This window comes from Rhinoderma darwinii, chromosome 4 (genome assembly GCF_050947455.1).
Source record: "Rhinoderma darwinii isolate aRhiDar2 chromosome 4, aRhiDar2.hap1, whole genome shotgun sequence".
In the NCBI taxonomy this organism is placed as follows: Eukaryota; Metazoa; Chordata; class Amphibia; order Anura; family Rhinodermatidae; genus Rhinoderma; species Rhinoderma darwinii.
In genome coordinates, this window is record NC_134690.1 from 162,931,210 (window position 1) to 162,951,303 (window position 20,094).

The 20,094-nt window shown below is 41.3% G+C and overlaps 1 protein-coding gene across 3 annotated transcripts; it reads left to right on the top strand.

The window, feature by feature from the left end:
• The first annotated feature begins 278 nt into the window (after positions 1–278).
• BCL6 (BCL6 transcription repressor) lies at positions 279–13,898 on the top strand. Of its 3 annotated transcripts, none has more exons than XM_075861792.1 (10): positions 279–348; positions 7,059–7,097; positions 7,321–7,494; positions 7,677–7,898; positions 8,030–8,986; positions 9,187–9,362; positions 9,683–9,850; positions 10,015–10,145; positions 10,820–10,957; positions 11,523–13,898. In XM_075861792.1, the coding sequence occupies exons 3-10, from the start codon at positions 7,334–7,336 to the stop codon at positions 11,664–11,666; spliced, it is 2,097 nt and encodes a 698-aa protein (XP_075717907.1). In that variant the 5' UTR covers positions 279–348; positions 7,059–7,097; positions 7,321–7,333; the 3' UTR covers positions 11,667–13,898. The 3 variants fall into 3 exon arrangements, with proteins under 3 accessions (XP_075717907.1, XP_075717909.1, XP_075717908.1); XM_075861794.1 differs by having other exon boundaries at positions 7,326–7,494; XM_075861793.1 differs by lacking the exon at positions 279–348 and adding an exon at positions 6,212–6,374.
• The last annotated feature ends 6,196 nt before the right edge of the window (positions 13,899–20,094 follow it).

Consider the following 20,094-nt stretch of genomic DNA (forward strand, 5'->3'; position numbering starts at 1 on the left):
AGACATACCACGTGACGCCTCCAGCCGGGCGAAACCAAGTCACTCAGGGGGGTCCGGGTAACCCTGTATGCTAAAGACCCGAATAAGACCCTCAATTAAGAGGAACACGGTGCAGGGCATTTTTTTGTGGCAAGGTAATGTGCCTGGAATGGCACTAACTGTCCGCAGACGGCGGCGATGGCCAGGAGGACGGTGAAAGGGGCTGGCTAGTAGGCTCTCAGTCCTCCCCTGCCTTCATATAATGGTAAGATCAGAAGCTCAAATTCCGAGAATTGAGCCCTGTTGATTCTTAGAACTGGGGGTTCTTAGAAGTGGTGATGCAAGGATTTTCTAGGAAAGCCCTACCAGGTGATTGCTTCTTTCATTCTTTTTTTTATTACTTGCCAGTTACTGGGGCTGGAGGCTCCTGGCTCTTTTCTCCTTCTTATTTATGCTGCTGTATTTCTTGTCACTTTTCTGGGGAGCTGACAGTGTGCCTGTGCTGGAGGCTGATCACTATACATTGGTCTTATCTGCTCTCCCTGGCATTGCTGCTGGCTGGGCATGCCATGTTGTGCCACTAGTGTGCTTGGTGCTCCCCTGCCTGTCTGTGCGTGTGCCAGCCTCCCTGTCTGGGTCTGGATTCCCTCCACTTGCTCCAGGGGCACAGCGAGATTAGCTCCAAGGACATCCGTCCTGTTTACGTGTATGTGCGGGGCTGGAGGCGGCAGACAGAACTGCTGGGCGCCCAGTCTGCCCATCTGGAGGGAGGCAGTGTGGCAGCTCTGCATAGAATCAGGGCTGTGTGCCCCCTGCACCTGTGCCCAGCCTGTACACCGAGTCTTCTCTCCTATTACAGGGGGCAGTGGTGATAACACTTGGGAACTGTTCATTTATTGACATGTTGTTAGATGGCTGATAGCGGGAAGTGGCTGGCAGGGAGGGCGCAGGCGGACAACTCCAGGGCTATGGAGAGGATTTAGCGTTATGTCCTAATGATCCCGGAATGACCGCTGCGGGGATGAAGGACCGCCGTTATTATTGTGTGCTGATAATGGGTGCAGTGTGTATGGAGGTGCCCTGTATGTGGAGGTGCCCTATATAATAGTGGTGCCCTGTATGTGGAGGTGCCCTATATGATGGAGGTGCCCTATATGATGGAGGTGCCCTATATGATGGAGGTGCCCTATATGATAGTGGTGCCCTGTATGTGGAGGTGCAGTGTATATATGGGTGCCCTGTATGTGGAGGTGCAGTGTATATATGGGTGCCCTGTATGTGGAGGTACAGTGTATATATGGGTGCAGTGTATATATGGGTGCCCTGTATGTGGAGGTACAGTGTATATATGGGTGTCCTGTATGTGGAGGAGCAGTGTGTGTGTGTGTGTGTGTGTGTGTGTGTGTGTGTGTATATATAGGGGTGTCCCGTATGTGGAGGTGCAGTGTATATATATGGGTGTTCTGTATGTGGAAGAGCAGTATATATAGTGGTGTCCTGTATGTGGAGGTGCAGTGTATATATGTGCGTGTGTGTATGTGTGTATATATATACAAACACACACACACTGCACCCATATATACACTGCACCTCCACATACAGGACCCCCATATATGTATATATATATACACTGCACCTCCACATATATATAGAGGTGCAGTGTATATATATACATATATGGGGGTCCTGTATGTGGAGGTGCAGTGTATACAGAAGTGCAATGTATATATCCGGGCGGATATTCTCTAGTGTGACCAGAGCGGCTCCTCTCCATTTGCAGCGCGTCCTCCTGTTTGTTCACTGTTTACTATGAAGGGACTTGGCACAGGGAGGGCGCCTCGTAAATCAGCATCGCCTAGTGAAGTTGTGCTGGCGCCGCTCCACACGCTATTCCTGGAGGTAGCGGCAGAGACCACCACACGTACAAATACGGGGGGTTCCCGCTGCTCTGCGCCACTAGTCGCGTCTGGCAGAAGGCAGCGCGCGGGTTGTGCCCATTATTGTACCACAAGGTTCTGTCAGACGTCCGCGGGCTTTGGGCGCTATTACCTGGCAGGACAGGGCGCCTCATTACTTTCATTACCAGCTGCAATTCAGCTTTGTCTTTTGGCCGTTTTGACTCCTATTTCTCTCGGAATTCCCTATATGTAGTGGGCATAAATCCATACAAGAGTAGCACCCGAAGCTGGCAGGCATGGCACAGGTGCCATGCAGAACATAATGGGCATAAAATCTATAGGACGGCGATCTAGTTCTATCTAACGGGGTCCTGCTGGTTATAGGACACTATATATTACTGTAGTAACACGATGGTAGTCTATGTATGACACCAATAGTCGGAGCCGCCAGCGCAGCGCAGGAACGCCGTCCTCGAAGTGGTAAATAACATCTGTTTGTGCGCTTTGTCTGGGGCTGGAGCGCCCCCTGCTGTTCACAATCATCATGTCGCTCTTTGATAAAATTCCCCAGCGACGCGCTAAATTTAGAGACTTGCTGCTGCTGGCTTTGCGTGTAACATTGAGGGGAAGCCGCAAAACTGCAGTTACCTCCCTACCTAAATGGCCTTTTATATCGATAATGTGCGCTGGAAGCCTAGTCAAGGGGTTAAATAATACATGGTTCCCCCTGTGGCTTGACAGAGGTTAACTGGAGGTTTCACATTCCTCTGCACTGACTGAAAGGCTCGATTGGATTTTTAGGCAGTGTTAGAAAATCGCAGCGCTCCATCGATCACACGTCTCCTATTTTAGGGAATATTTTACGATTATTCATATCACGACTGATCGCAACGACCATTAGTGAATTCTCCTTCACAACGTGTCCGATCCCAGATGCCACAGAGCGGAGTTGGTCATTGCTCGCCCTGCTCTCACCATGTTATTTGTCGTTTTCCCATAGGATATTGCAGTAGGTTTAAGTTCCTAACTCGCAATGCAGCCCACAAAGGGTTAAATGACGCATTTGGCTCGTCTACACGTCACGATTGCACAGACCACATTTTATAACGAAGTTATTTTGGTCATGTAGACCCAGTTATTATTATATGATGGGCCATTATTGCTTGTATTCTGCGAAAAATCTCTACTTCTGTGGCGGTCTTTAGTCGTCCTGCATTGTGGGTAAAGGGTTGGAGTACATGGGTGAGGATTGGGCACTGTAGTATGAGATGACACCTATTTTTTGCCCTGATCATTGTCTATATAAAGCCTTGGTACAGAGTACCTGCAATTTAGGGGAACCTAGACTTAATGTAAGCCTTATTCAGCCCTGATCCATAGTTTTGGCAACTGTCAGCAGGTTGGGTGGCATCAGCCACAAAAAGTGACAAAATATAGGTTCCATAATAGAAACTTGTTCCTTGGCTATGTGCTGGTGTCATGTTTGGGAGGGCAGGAATGTAGTTGGCCCTGTCACTAAGACTGCTCAGGTTATTTTACAAAGGAGGTGTCTCTGTGCACTGCTACTAACTAATGCATTCCAAGCCATGTCCCTGCCAGCGCTCCAAGCCATAGACTTCAACACTGTTATTTCATGGCCAAGCTTCTGGAGCCTGGGTGACTTGGTGGAAAAAAAATCACATGTCGAGTCAGGATTCAAAACTCCATAAAATGTTTCTTTTTAAGCGAGAAAAGGTCAAAACATCAGAACAAACGTGTGTGTGTATTTATCCAAAAACAACTTTTCTTAGGGACATAATGGAAATTGCCTGCCAAAATCTGAAAAGAGGTGGAGTGCTGCCATCTAGTGGCGGTATCAGTCACATCGTTTACCCTGTGGGATCTGCCTGTATGTGCACACTTATTTATATTTAAGGGTCATTCCTACCATTTACATTGCATTTATTCCAGACTTTACCTTTTTGTGCATGATTAATATTACATGTATTTTGCTGGAACATGATCACAGACTATCTATTTCTGCCATGTCATTAATAAAAAAAGATATATTCAAATTTTGCTTCCAGGTCCACACTTTATAAAGTCTACTCCTTTTTATATTTGTTATAAAACAAGTTGTTTATTTATTTTTTAGTTACCTAGATGTTTTATGTTTATTAACCAATGGCATATATACCATAGAAACAGCCTCTGTGGCCAATATGCAGCCCAAGGAGAAGTAGAGCAAGCCATGGTTGGCCCTTTCAGGATAGGTGCTGTGGATCGGCACAAGGGTCACTCTCCTTAGACACCACTGCAAGGACAGGTCAAAGGGTAATGCTGTTCTTTGAAGTTTACTATGAGGCCTTCACTTCTCTATGTGCTCTCCTGCCACATAGAAGTCTGACACCCTGCTTCTTGCTTTTCTGTGCCCCGCATTTTCATTTAACCTCTGCTATTTGAACACCCAGAGTTACAAAGCAAGTCTATAATAGCATTACCATGTTTGCTATATCTAACCCTAGTGTAGACGAGTTCTGCTACAATAGAACTGGCATTCTAATCCTGGTACATTCACTGTTGCCTACCTTTTTTTGCAATGATTTGGGCATTCTACATATTTTCTTTTGCCAGTGTACATGCTGCTTAGCTCGTAGGTTTAACCAGTTAAGTGCTGTCCTTGGGAAGTATCGCTTTATGTGCAGCTCTAGAACTTGCTCTTCACTGATGCTGTTACAAGTTGTTGGTTAAATAAGGAATGAGTAACATTGCAGGGAGAGCTCGCTGCCAGTCACAAATCCCAGGCGGCTTGTGTATTTTTAAATAATTAATCCAATGAACTTGAAAGTGATTCTCTGCTGGAAAGCAAACTGGGAGAATTGCCCCTTAAATCTTGTTCCTACGAGGAACAGAGAAAAAATGCAGTGTTTTTTTTTAGGGCAGCATGATTTAGATCAAGTAAACTTTTTTCCCTTTCCTTGACATATTTGCTGGGTGGATCGAGTAGTATATTTCTCTAACTCTTGCAGTGTTCTAGAACAGGGACCCACAGTGATCATAGGAAGGACTATATCAAGCCTCTGCCCTGTTTATCCTCTGCTGGGTCTAAGCCTATACATAGGTTTGGCTTGTTAATTACATTCTAGCATGGTTGTGCTGACAGTACTGTAGACCAGCTTTCTAACCCCCTATGCTACTACTGGAACCATTTGTCAGCTACAGTTTTTTTTGCAGAGTCTTCGGACATATCACAGAAACCAAGGTAGAACCTGTCTGTTCTTATTTCAGGATCTATCCACATAAAGGAACACTTTCCTCCATGTAACAATCACATTACTGATGTATTTGTAATGTATTGATCAGCTTTAGCAATAACTCATTTAATTACATGGCTACATCATGTTTATACATTCAGTCCTCTGTGATTTTACTAAAAAAGAGACTATAGCCAAGACAACTATCGCAACTGACAGGCAGAACCTGAAAGGACAAAATCCTTATGTTCTTCATCGCCATCTGGTGGCTGATTATGAAATCCATTGCTTAGGGGAAATAGGCTCTGTGGCTAAAGATAAGCCATCTAACAACTCATCAAGCATTCACTGCTTTAGAATTTAGATAGCTGATTTTATGTTTATTCCCAAATATCGCAATACTTCATCTACTTCATAAATTCCGTACCCTCTTTGCAAATGTCTTTAATTTGTGTGAAAATACAATATACATGTAATCGTCACTATAATACTACTAAACGTCATTATCTAGATGCCCAGTGTAGTGTTAATTGTTTGTGCCCTCTGTTCCTTGGATACTTTGATTTTGATGTCCAAAGTGTGTCTTGTGTTAGGGAAGCCTACAAGGCAATGCATGCTGTAAGGCTGTGTCCGAGACTGGCTTTCCAGGAAAGCTTCATTGGGTGAAGTAATCCCAGTCTGAGTCAAATATTTCCCAGAATGATATGGCTGGAATAGCCACCCCTATTCCACAGTGTAAAAGAAAACAATGCACAGCAAGTGGTATGTGATGATAACTTCGCTTTGTAAGTAGAATATTAACAGACCCTATGTATGCAAAAGCTCTTCAGCACTCTGTGTATAAGGTAATGTGACAGTGAGATAATGTATGTATATGTATATATATATATATATATATATATATATATATATATATATGTGTATGTATATATATATAATATATTAGTCTTTGTGTCTTTTGGAAATATGAATGCTTGCCATTTTTGCTTTGGATATTTTTGATAGGGTAGTCGTTGTACATTTTTGTAAATCTTGTTTCTGATGTATACTAGTACAGTGATTGATACCATAGGGTGTGTATATATACTGCATTGGTAAAGAAATGTGATTTGTGTTGCAATATTTTATGGAATTATTACTTTTGCTCTGTTAGTGAGCTGCCGAGTTTAATTTTTTTCTCTATTTTGTATTCCAACAATCAGTGATTTTCTTCAGACTTTTTTCGAAGGTCCTCTTTCTGTGTGAATGGAAACTTACAAAAGAGGTAGAGAAACTACAAAGTGAGGGAAATACCTAGTTTCAAGGTTCTTTAGAAAAGGAAGAGGAATTGACCACTATATTTTTAGCCTTTACTATGTAGTACCTGTTTGGTTATTTGTTGGGCCAGCTGTCCATTCTTTTCTAGTTCACGGTCTAATGAGAAAGCTTCTGCTTTCACTTGTGGGTATATATGCAATTAACTTTTTTTACTTTTTAAAACCATATTTGGAATATTTTATTTCTTTTCTTTATTTCTAAACTTGGCATAAACCTTTCTGCAGCATTGTACATAGAATGTATTCAGTCACATTGGTCCCTGTCACCATGGGGGGCTTACAATGTATTCTCTATAGCATCATGTGGGTTACTAGACAACTTTTGTAGAAGCCATGTATTGAATTGTGAGAAGAAACCTGAGTACCCCCCCCCCCCCAAAAAAAAAACCCAGGAGAGCATTGGGTGACCATAAGTCCATTAATGTTACCCCTGTGGAATTCTAACATAGGACCCAGAGCGTCAAATACTTGTAGATCTGAGAGGCCAATTCCTCTCGGACTATTGTGTAACGTGGAGTCCTTGCACTCTATATGCGGTTACTTTAGTTGTAGTTTATCTAATATCGCAGGTTGACTGTTATCATCCAACATGCATACTCATTCTTTCTTGGTATTGTGGTTTTGTTTTTCAGTATTCAAAGAGGAGTTTGGATTTTGAATTGGGACTTTGGGTAAGTACTTATGCGTTTCGCTTTTATCGTGTACTTGGTTACACACCTGCATGTTGCTTCACTTTCATAACTGGTGAAAATTCAGTGATCCACAAATAACGCAAACCACCAAAAGTGGAAGTTGAAACTTCTTTGAAATGTTATTCAGTGTAGCTCTGCTCTGTATGGAATGTAACCGATAAGGTGATGTGCAAGTAGTAAAGTTTTGTGTCTTTTTCCTCAGGATAGGGGCAACAATGACATCTGCAACTGACAGCTGCATCCAGTTCACGCGGCACGCTAGTGATGTCCTCCTGAATCTTAATCGTCTTCGAAGTAGAGACATCCTGACAGATGTGATCATTGTGGTGAACAGGGAACACTTTCGAGCTCATAAGACAGTCCTTATGGCCTGCAGGTGAGTGACTGGATATTATTTATGTGTGTTTTTATGGAGAGTTTGTAAATAGTGTCTGTGTTTTACTAACTTGTATTGTTAATAAGCGCGCTATTAACTTCTAACTTGATACTTGTATCTTATTCGGGCTCTTTGTTGTACAAGAAACTCAAACATGATTTTTTTTTTTTTCTTGTTTGCAGTGGATTATTCTATACGATCTTCACTGACCAGATGAAGTGCAACATGAACATCATTAACCTAGATCCAGAAATCAGTGCAGAGGGCTTTCGAGTCCTCTTGGATTTCATGTACACATCTCGACTTAGCTTGAGAGAGAGCAGCATTATGGCCGTCATGAGCACTGCACTTTACCTACAGATGGAGCATGTTGTGGATACCTGCCAGAGGTTCCTCAAGTCCAGGTAGCATTGCTTTATCTACATCATGAAATGCTTATGTTTTAATGCCCTTTCAATGAGCTTTTTGTTTAGGTTTTGTAGCTAATTGAAGGCTTATTTTATTCTATAAGTTTAATTCTTTTGTGTTTTGACAGTGAAGATATCGTGAGTTCTGTGAAACCAAGAGGGGAAGATTTTCTACAAGGAAGGTCGATGTTACCTCCTGATGTAATGGCCTACAGAAACTGTGAGATGTCAGAGAATACTGTACCTCTTCGTAATGCAGCCATCTGTGATGGAAGGTCCTATATACCCAACGTGTACAATGGTTCTCCATCCTCGTACCCTCTGTACAGTCACATTCCAGTCCATGGGTTCCTTTTTCCAGAGGATGAAGTGAGAGATGTGCAGATGGCTGACATCCAAAGATCCAATAGATATCCTAAGGAAAGTGTGTTACCTGGAGAAAATTCAAGGACTGTGCTAGGAGATTACAGGAAAGCTGTCACAGACTTGTCTGTCAACGTGTGCCACAGCAACATATTCTCTCCGAAGGAGGCTGCATTGGAAGACCCCCGTAGTGACTCTCAATACAATGTACTTGCAGGCTCCCGATCTGCTGGTCCTTCTGTGAGAAACAGCCCATTCTATAATTGTGACAAAGGGAAAGAGGAGGAAAGAACCTCATCTGAGGATGAAATAACGCACTTTAAACCTACAAACTCTCCTGTCAACCGCAAAGGTCTTGTAAGCCCTCAAAGTCCACAGAAGTCAGACTGCCAACCTAACTCTCCGACAGAGTCCAGCAGCAGTAAAAATGCTCGAATTTCACAAGGCTCCAGTTCTCCTATGTCGAAATCTTCTACAGACCCAAAGGCTTGCAACTGGAAAAAGTATAAATTGCTGAATTCCCTGAACCAGAGTGACAAAGAAGGGTGCGCCAACCAAAGTGAAATGGTCAACTTGTCTCCACCGTTTTACACATCTCAGGCATCATGTCAACAGCCAGTTAAGTCAGAAAATATGGACATTCAAACTTCATCTAAACTTAATGGGAGCCCTGAAGACTCAGCAGTGCCTCAGGCTAGCAAATTTAACAATATTGTGAACAGGTAAACGCAAAAAAAAAACTGTAACCATGTTTTTTGATTTACCATTAGCCATACATAGCTGAATGAAATACCATACTGAGCTTTTCTTTTGGGTGGTACACAGTTTTATAGATTTTTTTTTTTTTTTTCTGTTTTCGTTTTTCTTTTATAATGCATCTGTATGATCATAAAGTAACAAAGTTACTTGTTTCGTTTTACAGGAGTATGGAGGGATCTCCTTTGAGCAGTGAAGGGCATTCACCGCTTTACATCCACACGGCCAAATTCAACATCTTTTCTTCACAATCCCCTCCTGAAATATGTCCTCACACCCCTGGTTCTAACTTTGGAGAAGAAATAGCGGAGACCCAATCAGAGTTTTCAGACTCAAGCTGTGGTAAGTTTATATTTGGAAACAAAAACATTTCACACATTATTTAGGATGCCTTTTCAACGTTGTTACTTTTTCTATATCACAATTTATTATTGTCATCATTTTTGTTTTCACCTTCTCCTATAGCGCTTTGCCTAAGAAGTTGGGCATTAAAATGGCATCAAATAGATTTACTATCTTCCATTGCTAACTACTGCAATATTACCATGTCGGTTCTTTACCATAGAGACCCAATCTTACTTTTTTTTTTAAAGTGTGTGTGTGTGTGTGTGTGTGTGTGTGTGTGTGTGTAATCTCTTACCTAAATTTTTATTTTTCCACAGAAAATGGCACTTTCTTTTGTAATGAATGCGACTCTCGTTTCTCTGAAGAGGGCTCTTTAAAAAGACATACTCTGCAGATGCACAGCGATAAGCCCTATAAGTGTGACCGCTGCCAAGCTTCATTCCGCTACAAGGGAAACCTTGCCAGCCACAAGACAGTACACACCGGTAAGTTCCTGAATTACTGCAGGGTTGTCAGGTTTAGTGAAATTTTGTTATTGGGATTCATTTTATTGCTAGTGGAGTTGGTAACTCCTAAAAAAAAATTATATTAACGATTCAGAAGAGTTTTTAAACATTTTACATTGACCTTTTATCTATTTAATCCTCAGGTGAGAAACCATATCGCTGTAGTATTTGTGGTGCACAGTTTAATCGACCTGCAAACCTAAAGACCCACACAAGAATTCACTCTGGAGAAAAGCCGTATAAGTGTGAGACATGTGGTGCCCGCTTTGTACAGGTTAGTGTCAAAATATCCAAGAATAATTGAATCTGGCATTACTGAAATTGTTACACTTTATTTAGTCACACACAGAGTTCTACAAGTTGTGTTTGATTTCCTTTACTAGTCGTGATCTTCAGGACATGTTAAGGAGATGTTGTCCTACATATTACAGAAGTAGTTATAGGGTACTGTTGTTAGACTTCACAATGACCTTTCTTGACCACATATAAACTTTTATTGCTCCTATGGATCTAAGATCAGAAAAATCTTACAAATAGCCTTGTTTAAAAATATCCTACTGTTTTGAGTCTACAGCGCCTATGCGTCTCAATGGTTACAGCCTATAAACATACAAACGTTGTGTAGTGTAAGGCCCGGTTCACATCTGCATCCCGTTCTGAAGTTCTGTAGGAGCTTTCTGTCAGAACGGGACCCTGGACAGACACCAGAGGTTTCGGTTTCCATCCCCATTGACTTCAATGGTGACGGATCCGGTGCCCATGGTTTCCGTTTGTCTCTGTTGTGCACCAGAGCCATTGTTTTGCTGGAAGCAATAGCATAGTCTACTACGCTATTGCTTCCGGCAAAACTACGGTGCACATACGCTTTGATTATCAACCATTTAACAAAGTATTTTTTTTTCCTATCCAATCCATTCTTTTAGGTAAATATGTGTTTTGTATCCTTAGGTCGCTCATCTCCGTGCACATGTACTTATACACACTGGAGAAAAACCATACCCATGTGAGATCTGTGGAACCAGGTTCAGACACTTGCAGACTTTAAAGAGTCATCTACGTATTCACACTGGAGAGAAACCCTATCATGTAGGTTCACTGGCTAAAAACATGTAATCTACAGTTATGTTAGTTGGTTTGTTGTGGCAGGCCTCACCGTTGTCTTTCTACGCTCATTTGTTTATATGAATTACATGATTTGCCCATCAATAAAATATTAGAATTTTTTTACTTATTAGACTATTAGTAATTTTGTCTAAAAGTAATTGAAATGTAGACAAGGAGCCAACTATGCACCTCCATATGCAGGTGATATATAGCTGAATAACTATTAATAATAATATAATTCAGGGATCTCTACAACTGTCCCATTAAACTGAATGGGACCAATCAGACTTGCAGAAATCCCTGCACATGCTCAGTAACAACCCCATTCAAATGTATGGAATAGATTTTTCTGCAACAAGTCTGTCAGGTGTGAGCAAGCTCAAATACACCGCGTATTCAGTAAAAGAAAAGGATGTCATTTGGTGCAAAGATTCAGTATGTTTGTGATCGTACCCTATAAAATGTATATAGACAGACCTGTTGAACATACAGTACTGTACATGTATTTACCTGTGTCATCAAAGTATATCTCATTGTTTTTTTTCAGTGCGAAAAATGCAATCTTCATTTTCGTCACAAGAGCCAACTACGACTTCACCTGCGTCAAAAACATGGCGCAATCACCAACACAAAGGTCCAGTACCGTGTGTCTCAAGCAGAGCTCCCAGCTGATCTCCCAAAATCTTGCTGAGCCCTGCCCAACTATTCTGGAGTGCCTCTATTTGACCTTTTTAAGCGCATATGGGCAAAACAAAACGGGTTTAGCTTTTCTTTTTTTTTTTTTTTGTCCTGGTCATGTGAAATGTGCGCCCTTAATTGTAAATATAAATCTATATATACATACAAATTTTTAAAAAAAAATCTGTGTGACCATGCGCTCTTTATTATTTCAGCATTTTAATTCTCAGCCTGAGAGAATCAGAATGTTGAGGAAAAGACTGAATGAAGAGTTAGATTGGGCATGCAAAGCCTGTTGCACCTTGCTGTGTGGACCCAGCCAATAATGCACTGGCGCTCCCATGGGGAGTGAAATATAGCTTTTGGAGCACCAGCTGAGAATCGGTCATAATGCTCGTGTGTTTTATTTTGAGAGTGATTCAGAAGGTCTCATAATAATGGTGTGGGTCAGCATCTTTTAATCCCGTTTTTTGAACCGTCATACTTTGATAGGTGGTTCATCAGCTGGGGATTCACAGGTCCCTTAAGATTTCCTGGTTCTTATGCCTGCAGTAAGGCATTATTGTGATTGTCCTATTTTCCATTTGTTAAAATTTGCCAAGATGCCCCACAGGTAACACCTTTCTACTTTTTTCTTTGGTGACTAACAGTCTCTAGCTTAGTAGAATAATATCAACAGCCATGTTTTAGTGACTGTAAAGAAGCCAGGTACAAATTGGAGAAAACCACAATCTGTTGGGAAGTTGAATTATTCATGAATCCTCTTACCAAAATCTCATGACCATCTCCATGCTCGGGTGCCATCTGGCATTCTATGAATGCAGCAAAACACAAGCACTTGAAATAGGCATCTTGTTCAAAGGAGCTTTGGCACCTCTAGTTCCTGTTTGTACTTGTGAGCTTAAGAATAGCCTATATTTGGCACCTTAAATAAAAAACACATTAAAATATAGTTATATGCACCCAAGGAGTGTATTTTCAAAGGGGACAGTGTTTATCCATGTACATAAGTGGGACTTAATGAATTATTGCGCCAGTGCTAGGTGTTTGACAGACTGACTTAAGAGGAACTAGCCAAGCACCAAGTTGTGGTCGAACGCAAGACTGTCATGGCAGAGTCGACTGACTGTCATTCTTTGAATGGGAAATGATAAACTCCTCCATTCTGCCTGGCAGAGTTCAGCATTTGCCCCGCATCAGTTCCCCTCCATTATAGAGCAATAAGGCGTTCTTGAGTCATTTGGCCAGTGATAGCCTTGCCTTTTTAGATTCGGCTGATATGACCCCAGAGGGTACCTTTTTTGCTACAGCTGCAATATTATACCAGCACTAGGAGGCGCCTAAATCCAATATTTTTCTAGTTGCTAACTTTCTTGCACCCTTGAAACATTTACAAAGTATTTAATTTTATGGTATGCAAAATGTGCACTCGTAAGAAGAAAAATAGAACAAAGAATTATTGTGTATGCTTTTTAAGAGAGGGCTTTAACTTTTGTTATAGTTTTAACCAAAGGAAAATGAATTTATGGCAGAGTTGTAAATATATATATATATATATATATATATATATATATATACACATATATAAATATACCTATATTATGAAAAGTTAAAAACAAAAAATACAAAGCGCTATAAAGAAATTCTGAAATACAGCAAACCTTTAGATTGTATCTGCGGGCAGAATCCAATCTGAGATTTGTTTTATTGTGATAGAGCACTTACAACATATTTTAATGTATTGCACCAGTGTACGTGAAAAGTTATTTTGTCTAAACGCAACAGCCTGTTTGTAAATTTTTTTTTTTTTTTTTTTTTTCTGAAGTGAAGGTTTACAGTAAGTTTAAAAACTCAGACACCCTGTCGAAGGATTATGTAAATTTTTGTTTTTATTGTATGTTTGTAAATATGTATATTTTGTCTTTGGTGCCTTTTAACCTCTTTGGCGCCAGGGGGAATGGCAACACATTGCCAGTTCCACTGGCATTAGAGGGGTTAATGAATGTTTTGAACCCAATCCCTTTTTAAAGGTACATCCTAAAGCTAGTCACTAATCTTTAGGAAAGGTCAGTCATTATTTTATTATGTATTTTTTTTTGTTTTTGTTTTCCTTATGTTTATTTCATGACGCTTTTGTCCTGCTTGTGTTAATAATAAACTGCCGGGAGACAGGGTTTGGGCTGTTTCTATAACTGCATTATTGCAATGTAAACAATAGCTGTACAAGTAGAAAAAAATAAAAATCCTCAACAGCAAATGGAGTATTTCTTTCTTTATTTTTATAATAACATGCTTGGGAATATTCTGGCAAAACGATTTCAGAACAATAGTTAACTTGCCCTCTCTAGTCTCACATACAGGTGCATTGTAACATTTAGGCCTTATTCACACGAACGTGTTATGCGTCCGTCATGCGCGCGTGATTTTCACGCGCATCGCCCGGACCTATGTTAGGGAGTGGGGCTGTTCAGACTGTCAGTGATTTTCACGCAGCGTGTGTGTGCTGCGGAAAACTCACGACATGTCCTATACTTGCCCGTGTTTTGCGCAGCACGCACCCATTGAAGTCAATGGGTCCGTGCAAATCGCACACGGAAGCACTTCCGGGTGACGCGCGTGATTCGCGCTACAGCTGGTAGAGAAGGGAAAAATATAATTCCTTCCTTTTAGGCTTTATTTAGACGAACGGGAATTACATCTGTGCAACGCGCGTGATTTGCACGGACCTATATTAGTCTATGGGGCCGTGCAGACATGTCCGTGATTTTTACTCCGCGTGAGTCCCGACATGTCCATTCTTTGGGCGTTTTGCGCGAATCATGCACCCATTGAAGTCAATGGGTGCGTGAAAACCACGCATGTCGCACGGAAGCACTTCCGTGCGAACAGCATGATTCGCGCAACAGCTGTCTAAAGGATGACTGAAAACAAAAGCACCACTTGCTTTTCTGTTTACAAACATCCAAATGGAGTGTCATAATGATGGTGGCGGCGCGAAAAGCACGCAGCCGCGCATCATATGCTGCTGCCCCACGGAGCTGTTAAGAGGCTTTTGCGCACGCAAAACGCTGCGTTTTTGCGTGCGCAAAAACGCCACGCTTGTGTGAATGACGCCTTACTGTGTCGTCACATAACAAGGAGTGTCATAATGATGCCAGCTGCGTAAAAATCACGCAGCCACTCACCATATACACGGCACACAACTTTTGCGTGCGCAAAACGCAGCATTTTTTGCACGCGCAAAACTGACACGTTCGTGTGAATAAGGCCTTAAGCATTTCCTGAATTTCACACATCTACATTTCCTTTTTTTTTTTTTTTTTTTATAAACTGCAGACGAATTATCAGTTTTCGGTTTTAAAAGTTGCTACAAGAATTGAATGTGCGTTTGCATTATTACAATTATTGTACATCTGCTGCCATTTTGAAAAGCAAATTAGATTGACTACAATGTACTTCAATAAAAAGTTTGGACGACACTTGGGCCTCATTCACACGACCGTAGCCATGTGCACGGCCGTGATTTTCGGGTTGGCATCACCCGTGAGCCGCCCGCAAATCCGTGCATATGGCCGCGTGCATTATTTCCTATGAGCCTGGTCTGCAAAGCACGGCCATAATAAGACGTGCGTTCTTTTTGCGGTCCAGGCTCTGCGGCAATGCACGGACCGTGGAAACCAATTCACCTGTGGATTTTCGGGGGAATTGCGGCCGCAAAAGAATATTCGTGTGTGCATGAGGTCTTACATTTAACAACTTTACAAAAGATAACAATTTTATTTTTATGTATGAATAATTCATGATTTTAATTCACAAGGCTATTCTCTTTACAATACTTTGAAAGTGTATGAATCATGACGATACCTGGTCCACGTAAATGGCCATTCGCTGTATTGAAGTACTTTTGAAAAGAGTATGGGTAATTTCAGCACCTAATCCCTTGCTAGCTCATAATTCTTTAGTTGATGCTTATTAATAATAAAGAATTCATTACCATAACATACTGCCTTATAAAATTTTGCAGCTGCCACAATCAAAATATTTTGCCAGGGAAAGCCTCTGCCAATAGTGATACATTCTGGCCATTCACATGACTGCAATCTGGGTCTGGCTCAGAACAGCCAGTATGGATCAGAATTAGGCTTCCCGAAGATTAGGGCTCCTAAAGCATGCTGCCTTTACATTTTGCAGCCGCTGCGGTAATCCGCTGATCGGCACTGGTCTGGCTCCCGTCATTTCTGGGAAACAGCTGATTTTGCTGGTGGAAAGTGCTGCCAATCTTTCAGTTGAGTGCCTAGGGGGAGGGGCTATGGCATCCATATGCCTTAATAGGGCGTATAGACAGGTTGCCTTCGTGAGACGATCCCTATTTGAATGAGGATGGTAAGGCTTTATTCAGACGAACGGGAATCACGTCCGTGCAACGCGCGTTATTTGCACGCGCGTTGCACGGACCTATATTCGTCTATGGGGCCGTGCGGACATGTGCGTGATTTTTACTCAGCGTGAGTCCGCTGAAAAAAGTCACGATATGTCCGTTCTTTCGGCGTTTTTTTCGCGCATCACGCACCCATTGAAGTCAATGGGTGCGTGAAAACCACGCATGCCGCACGGAAGCACTTCCGTGCGAACTGCGTGATTCGCGCAAGAGCTGTCAAACTCAATGTAAACAAAAGCACCATGTGCTTTTCTGTTTACAAACATCCAAACGGAGTGTCTTTGAGATGAGCGAACCCGGACAACCGAACCCGGCAAAAAAAATTCCGGTACGCAACATCAGGAAATAGTCACTGTCCAGGGTGCTGAAAGAGTTAACTGATCGGCAGTAACTGTTTCAGCACCCTGGACAGTGACTTCCGATCACAATATACATGAACGTGTAAAAAAAAAAAAAAAAGTTCTGACCTACCGATAACTCCCTGCTTCTTCCTCCAGTTTGACCTCCCGGGATGACAATTCAGTCCAAGTGACAGCTCCAGCCAAGCACAGGCTGCAGCGGTCACATGGACTGCTGCGTCATCCAGGGAGGTGGGGCTGGATGCCGAAAGAGGGACGCGTCACCAAGGCAACGGCCGGGAGGGAAGTTCTCGGTAAGTACGAACGTCTTTTTTTTAATTTATTTTTTTCTTTAACAGGTTGCTCGATATTGTGATCGGAATTCACTGTCGAGGGTGCTGAAAGAGTTACTGCCGATCAGTTAACTCTTTCAGCACCCTGGACAGTGACTATTTACTGACGTTGACTAGCCTCATCTCTATGATGGCGGCTGTGCGAAAATCACGCAGCCGCGCATCATACACGGATGACACACGGAGCTGTCAAGTGGTTTTTGCGCGCACAAAACGCCGCGTTTTTGCGTCCGCAAAAACGCCACGCCCGTGTGAATCCAGCCTAACGTTCAATTTTAAAGCTACTTGAAATGTAAGTTAAAAGGCTGGTTACAGACCATGAAGATGTGGGGGAGGACCGACGATAAAGCGGCCAGAGGAGAGAAGTGCAGAAACTTCATTCTAATAAAACCGAGAAAGTTCAGGTGGGAGAATGCACAGCCTGTGGAATATTACTTCTGGAATCCCACGATCAACTTTTTCAGTTTTGTCTTTTAAGATGGAAAAATGCACACACTATGCAACGAGTAAATGTCATGACTATTGATCCTGGTTACCTCCTTAACTTCATTCCCCTTCCTGATCTATTTTACACATATTTTTCCTCTTTGGACTATAACCTTAAGAAATTGTGTTTTGAGAAGGTTGCTAATCCTCTGGATTGACGGCGGTGTCATAAAGAAGGCAATGGGTTTATGGGAAAGAGAAACACATGAGTGGTCTGGTCTAAAAATGTGATACAAGTAGACTCTAGCCTAGAGAACAAAAAACTCCTAATAAATAAATTGACGTTACAATGTCTATTTAAAAACTCCAGAATCTGTAGGCCTTCCTTTTGAATGTTTGTGTGTGGAATAAACTATCTGAATTACTTTGCTGAAATAAACAACACTTTTTTTTCTTTTCTATGTTTAATGAGAGTTTTCCTATTGAAGACATTGATGGCATATTACTAGAATATGCCATCAATGTCCAATTGGTGGGTTACAATTGCTAAAAGCCACGCAAATCGCTAAAACAAAGTGGAAATAGTGCTAGGAAATAACCATACAACTCTGGCTCCATTTAGCTTTTTTAGGAGGCTGCATAGTCTGCCATTGACTATAAGGCTGGATTCACACAAGCATGTTCCGTCCGTAATGGACGGAACGTATTTCGGCCGCAAATCCCGGACCGATGCTAGGAGTCCCTGCCTCTCCGTGGAACTACTGTCCCGTACTGAAAACATGATTACAGTACGGGACAGTTGTCCCGCAGCGAGGCAGGGACTCCTAGCATCGTACATAACTATGATGCTAGGAGCCTGGCTCCCTGCAGTGTGTACGGTCCGGGACTTGCGGCCGAAATATTTTCCGTCCATTACGAACTGAACATGCTTGTGTGAATCCAGCCTAATTGGCCAGCAATAGAACATTGAAGGGGAACCGTAGGGGCACAGTACTTTCTTAGCTCTGCTGTCGTTTTACGCTAGCAATCGGTGGGGGTTATAGCGCTCAGACTCCCATTTATTGCACATTGATGGCTTGTTCTAGCACTATAATGTCAATGTCTTACACGGGGAAATCCATTTAATAGGGTTCTTCAGGATATATATATATATATTCTTTATTTTTTATTAATCCCTTGTATACTTGAAAAATAGGAGGACTTTGCAATACCATGCTTGGAGAAAAAAAATATATATAACTTCCTTCTCTTCTGTTGGTGTACTAAGAAAGAGAGGTTTTATTTATTTTACAAACATGGTATTGCAAAACTCTTTTATTCTTCAAGAATAATAGGTCTAAATAAGAAAAAGATATATCATGGAGAACCCATTTAATACTGGGACCAAGCAACCTACTGGGTTAGTAAGATTATGTTTATTCAACATATTCTGCCTCAGTAGCTGAAATACTAAGGCTATGTTCACACGGAGTATTTTGCAGGAGGAATATCTCGGCAAAATACTCCGTGTGAACATAGCCATAATCTTTTGTAAGCTCAGGAGCAGAAGTCCTGCAACAAAAAAAAAAAACCTATTACTCATGGCTGTCAATATTTACATCAGAGAAATGTAAAAAAGAAAATCAATATTGTGCGCTTTGAAAGCCGTTGTATAAAGCCTGTGGGAGGTGAAATGATAGAAATATCATCATATTTTAACAAGTTATAGTGAAGTGTACCATTGGTAGGAGGTTACCTTTCTATATATATATATATATATATATATATACATACATATATATACATACATATACACATATATACACATATATACATACACACACCCTCTGTAGAATGAATTGTCCCTAAGTCCTTTTTCCCCAGATATCTGTTTACATACTAAATGACTCTGGGTTCCCTTAAGGACCAGGTACTTTCAACAAACAAGTTCATGGTGCAGACACACGAGACAGGACCTTGCGGCAGACTGTAATCAGCAAGAGTTTACATTCGACATAAAGGTAAACTCTTTGAACTGTGGCCAAAACAGATAAAGTCCATGCAGATTGTCCTCACGCGACACATGTTGTAAATGTAGTCTTTTTCTTACACCACTGCATCAATAAACTTCAAGGTTTTCCTGCTTGAATAGTATCTTCACACCTAAAGAAAAAAAAATAGTGAAAATCCTTTCTACAGTGGGAGTAATCATTTTGTATGTTAAATTAACATTGACGGAAACGGAAATTATTTCAAAATGTAGCAGCCTGGTGATTTCCATATAAAAGATAGTTGGTTCTTTATTGTATAGATAAAAGGGGTTGTCTCAACATACACCAGTGTTCCGATTAGTGATTATTTCCAAATATAATCAATGGCTGTCCATGTGGCTGCCCGGAAAAAGCTGATCAGAGCCATCAGAAGATGTAGTGGAACAGAACTTTCTTAGCGCCGCTGCCACCTTGTTTTAGCTAGGGTTCTATCAGGACACACAATTTTCAGATCCCTACCAATGACTATGATGAAACAACCCATTGAACTTAACAGCTATTTACTAATAAAGTAAGTTAACAAAGGATCAACTTTTTAGCTAAGAAATCACTAAGCAGATACATCTATAGGAAGTAATATATTATTGAGTAATAAAAGTATTTTGCAATGATCTGGTTCCTTTAACCATTGTCTCATTTCCTCCCTTTACTTTGGTAAAACGTATTTGATAGTAAAATGTAAATAAAAGTTAAAATTAATTGGTTCTGTAGTTTAAGAGAGCTATAACTTATTGGATTATGGGTTGTAGTGTATTGGATGTTTCATTCATATATAAAGATATCCTTCCCTACAGTCAGCCAGTACCTGAGAAAATAATACATACAACATTAATCTGAACGATGTAGTATTGGAACC

What these genes read in the sequence shown, in the direction of transcription:
- BCL6 (XM_075861792.1), top strand. Translation starts at nt 7,334, where the DNA reads ATGACATCTGCAACTGACAGCTGCATCCAGTTCACGCGGCACGCTAGT. An exon ending in CAGAGGTTCCTCAAGTCCAG is followed by an intron (nt 7,899 to 8,029) that starts GTAGCATTGCTT and finishes GTGTTTTGACAG; the next exon opens with TGAAGATATCGTGAGTTCTG. An exon ending in CTGGAGAGAAACCCTATCAT is followed by an intron (nt 10,958 to 11,522) that starts GTAGGTTCACTG and finishes GTTTTTTTTCAG; the next exon opens with TGCGAAAAATGCAATCTTCA.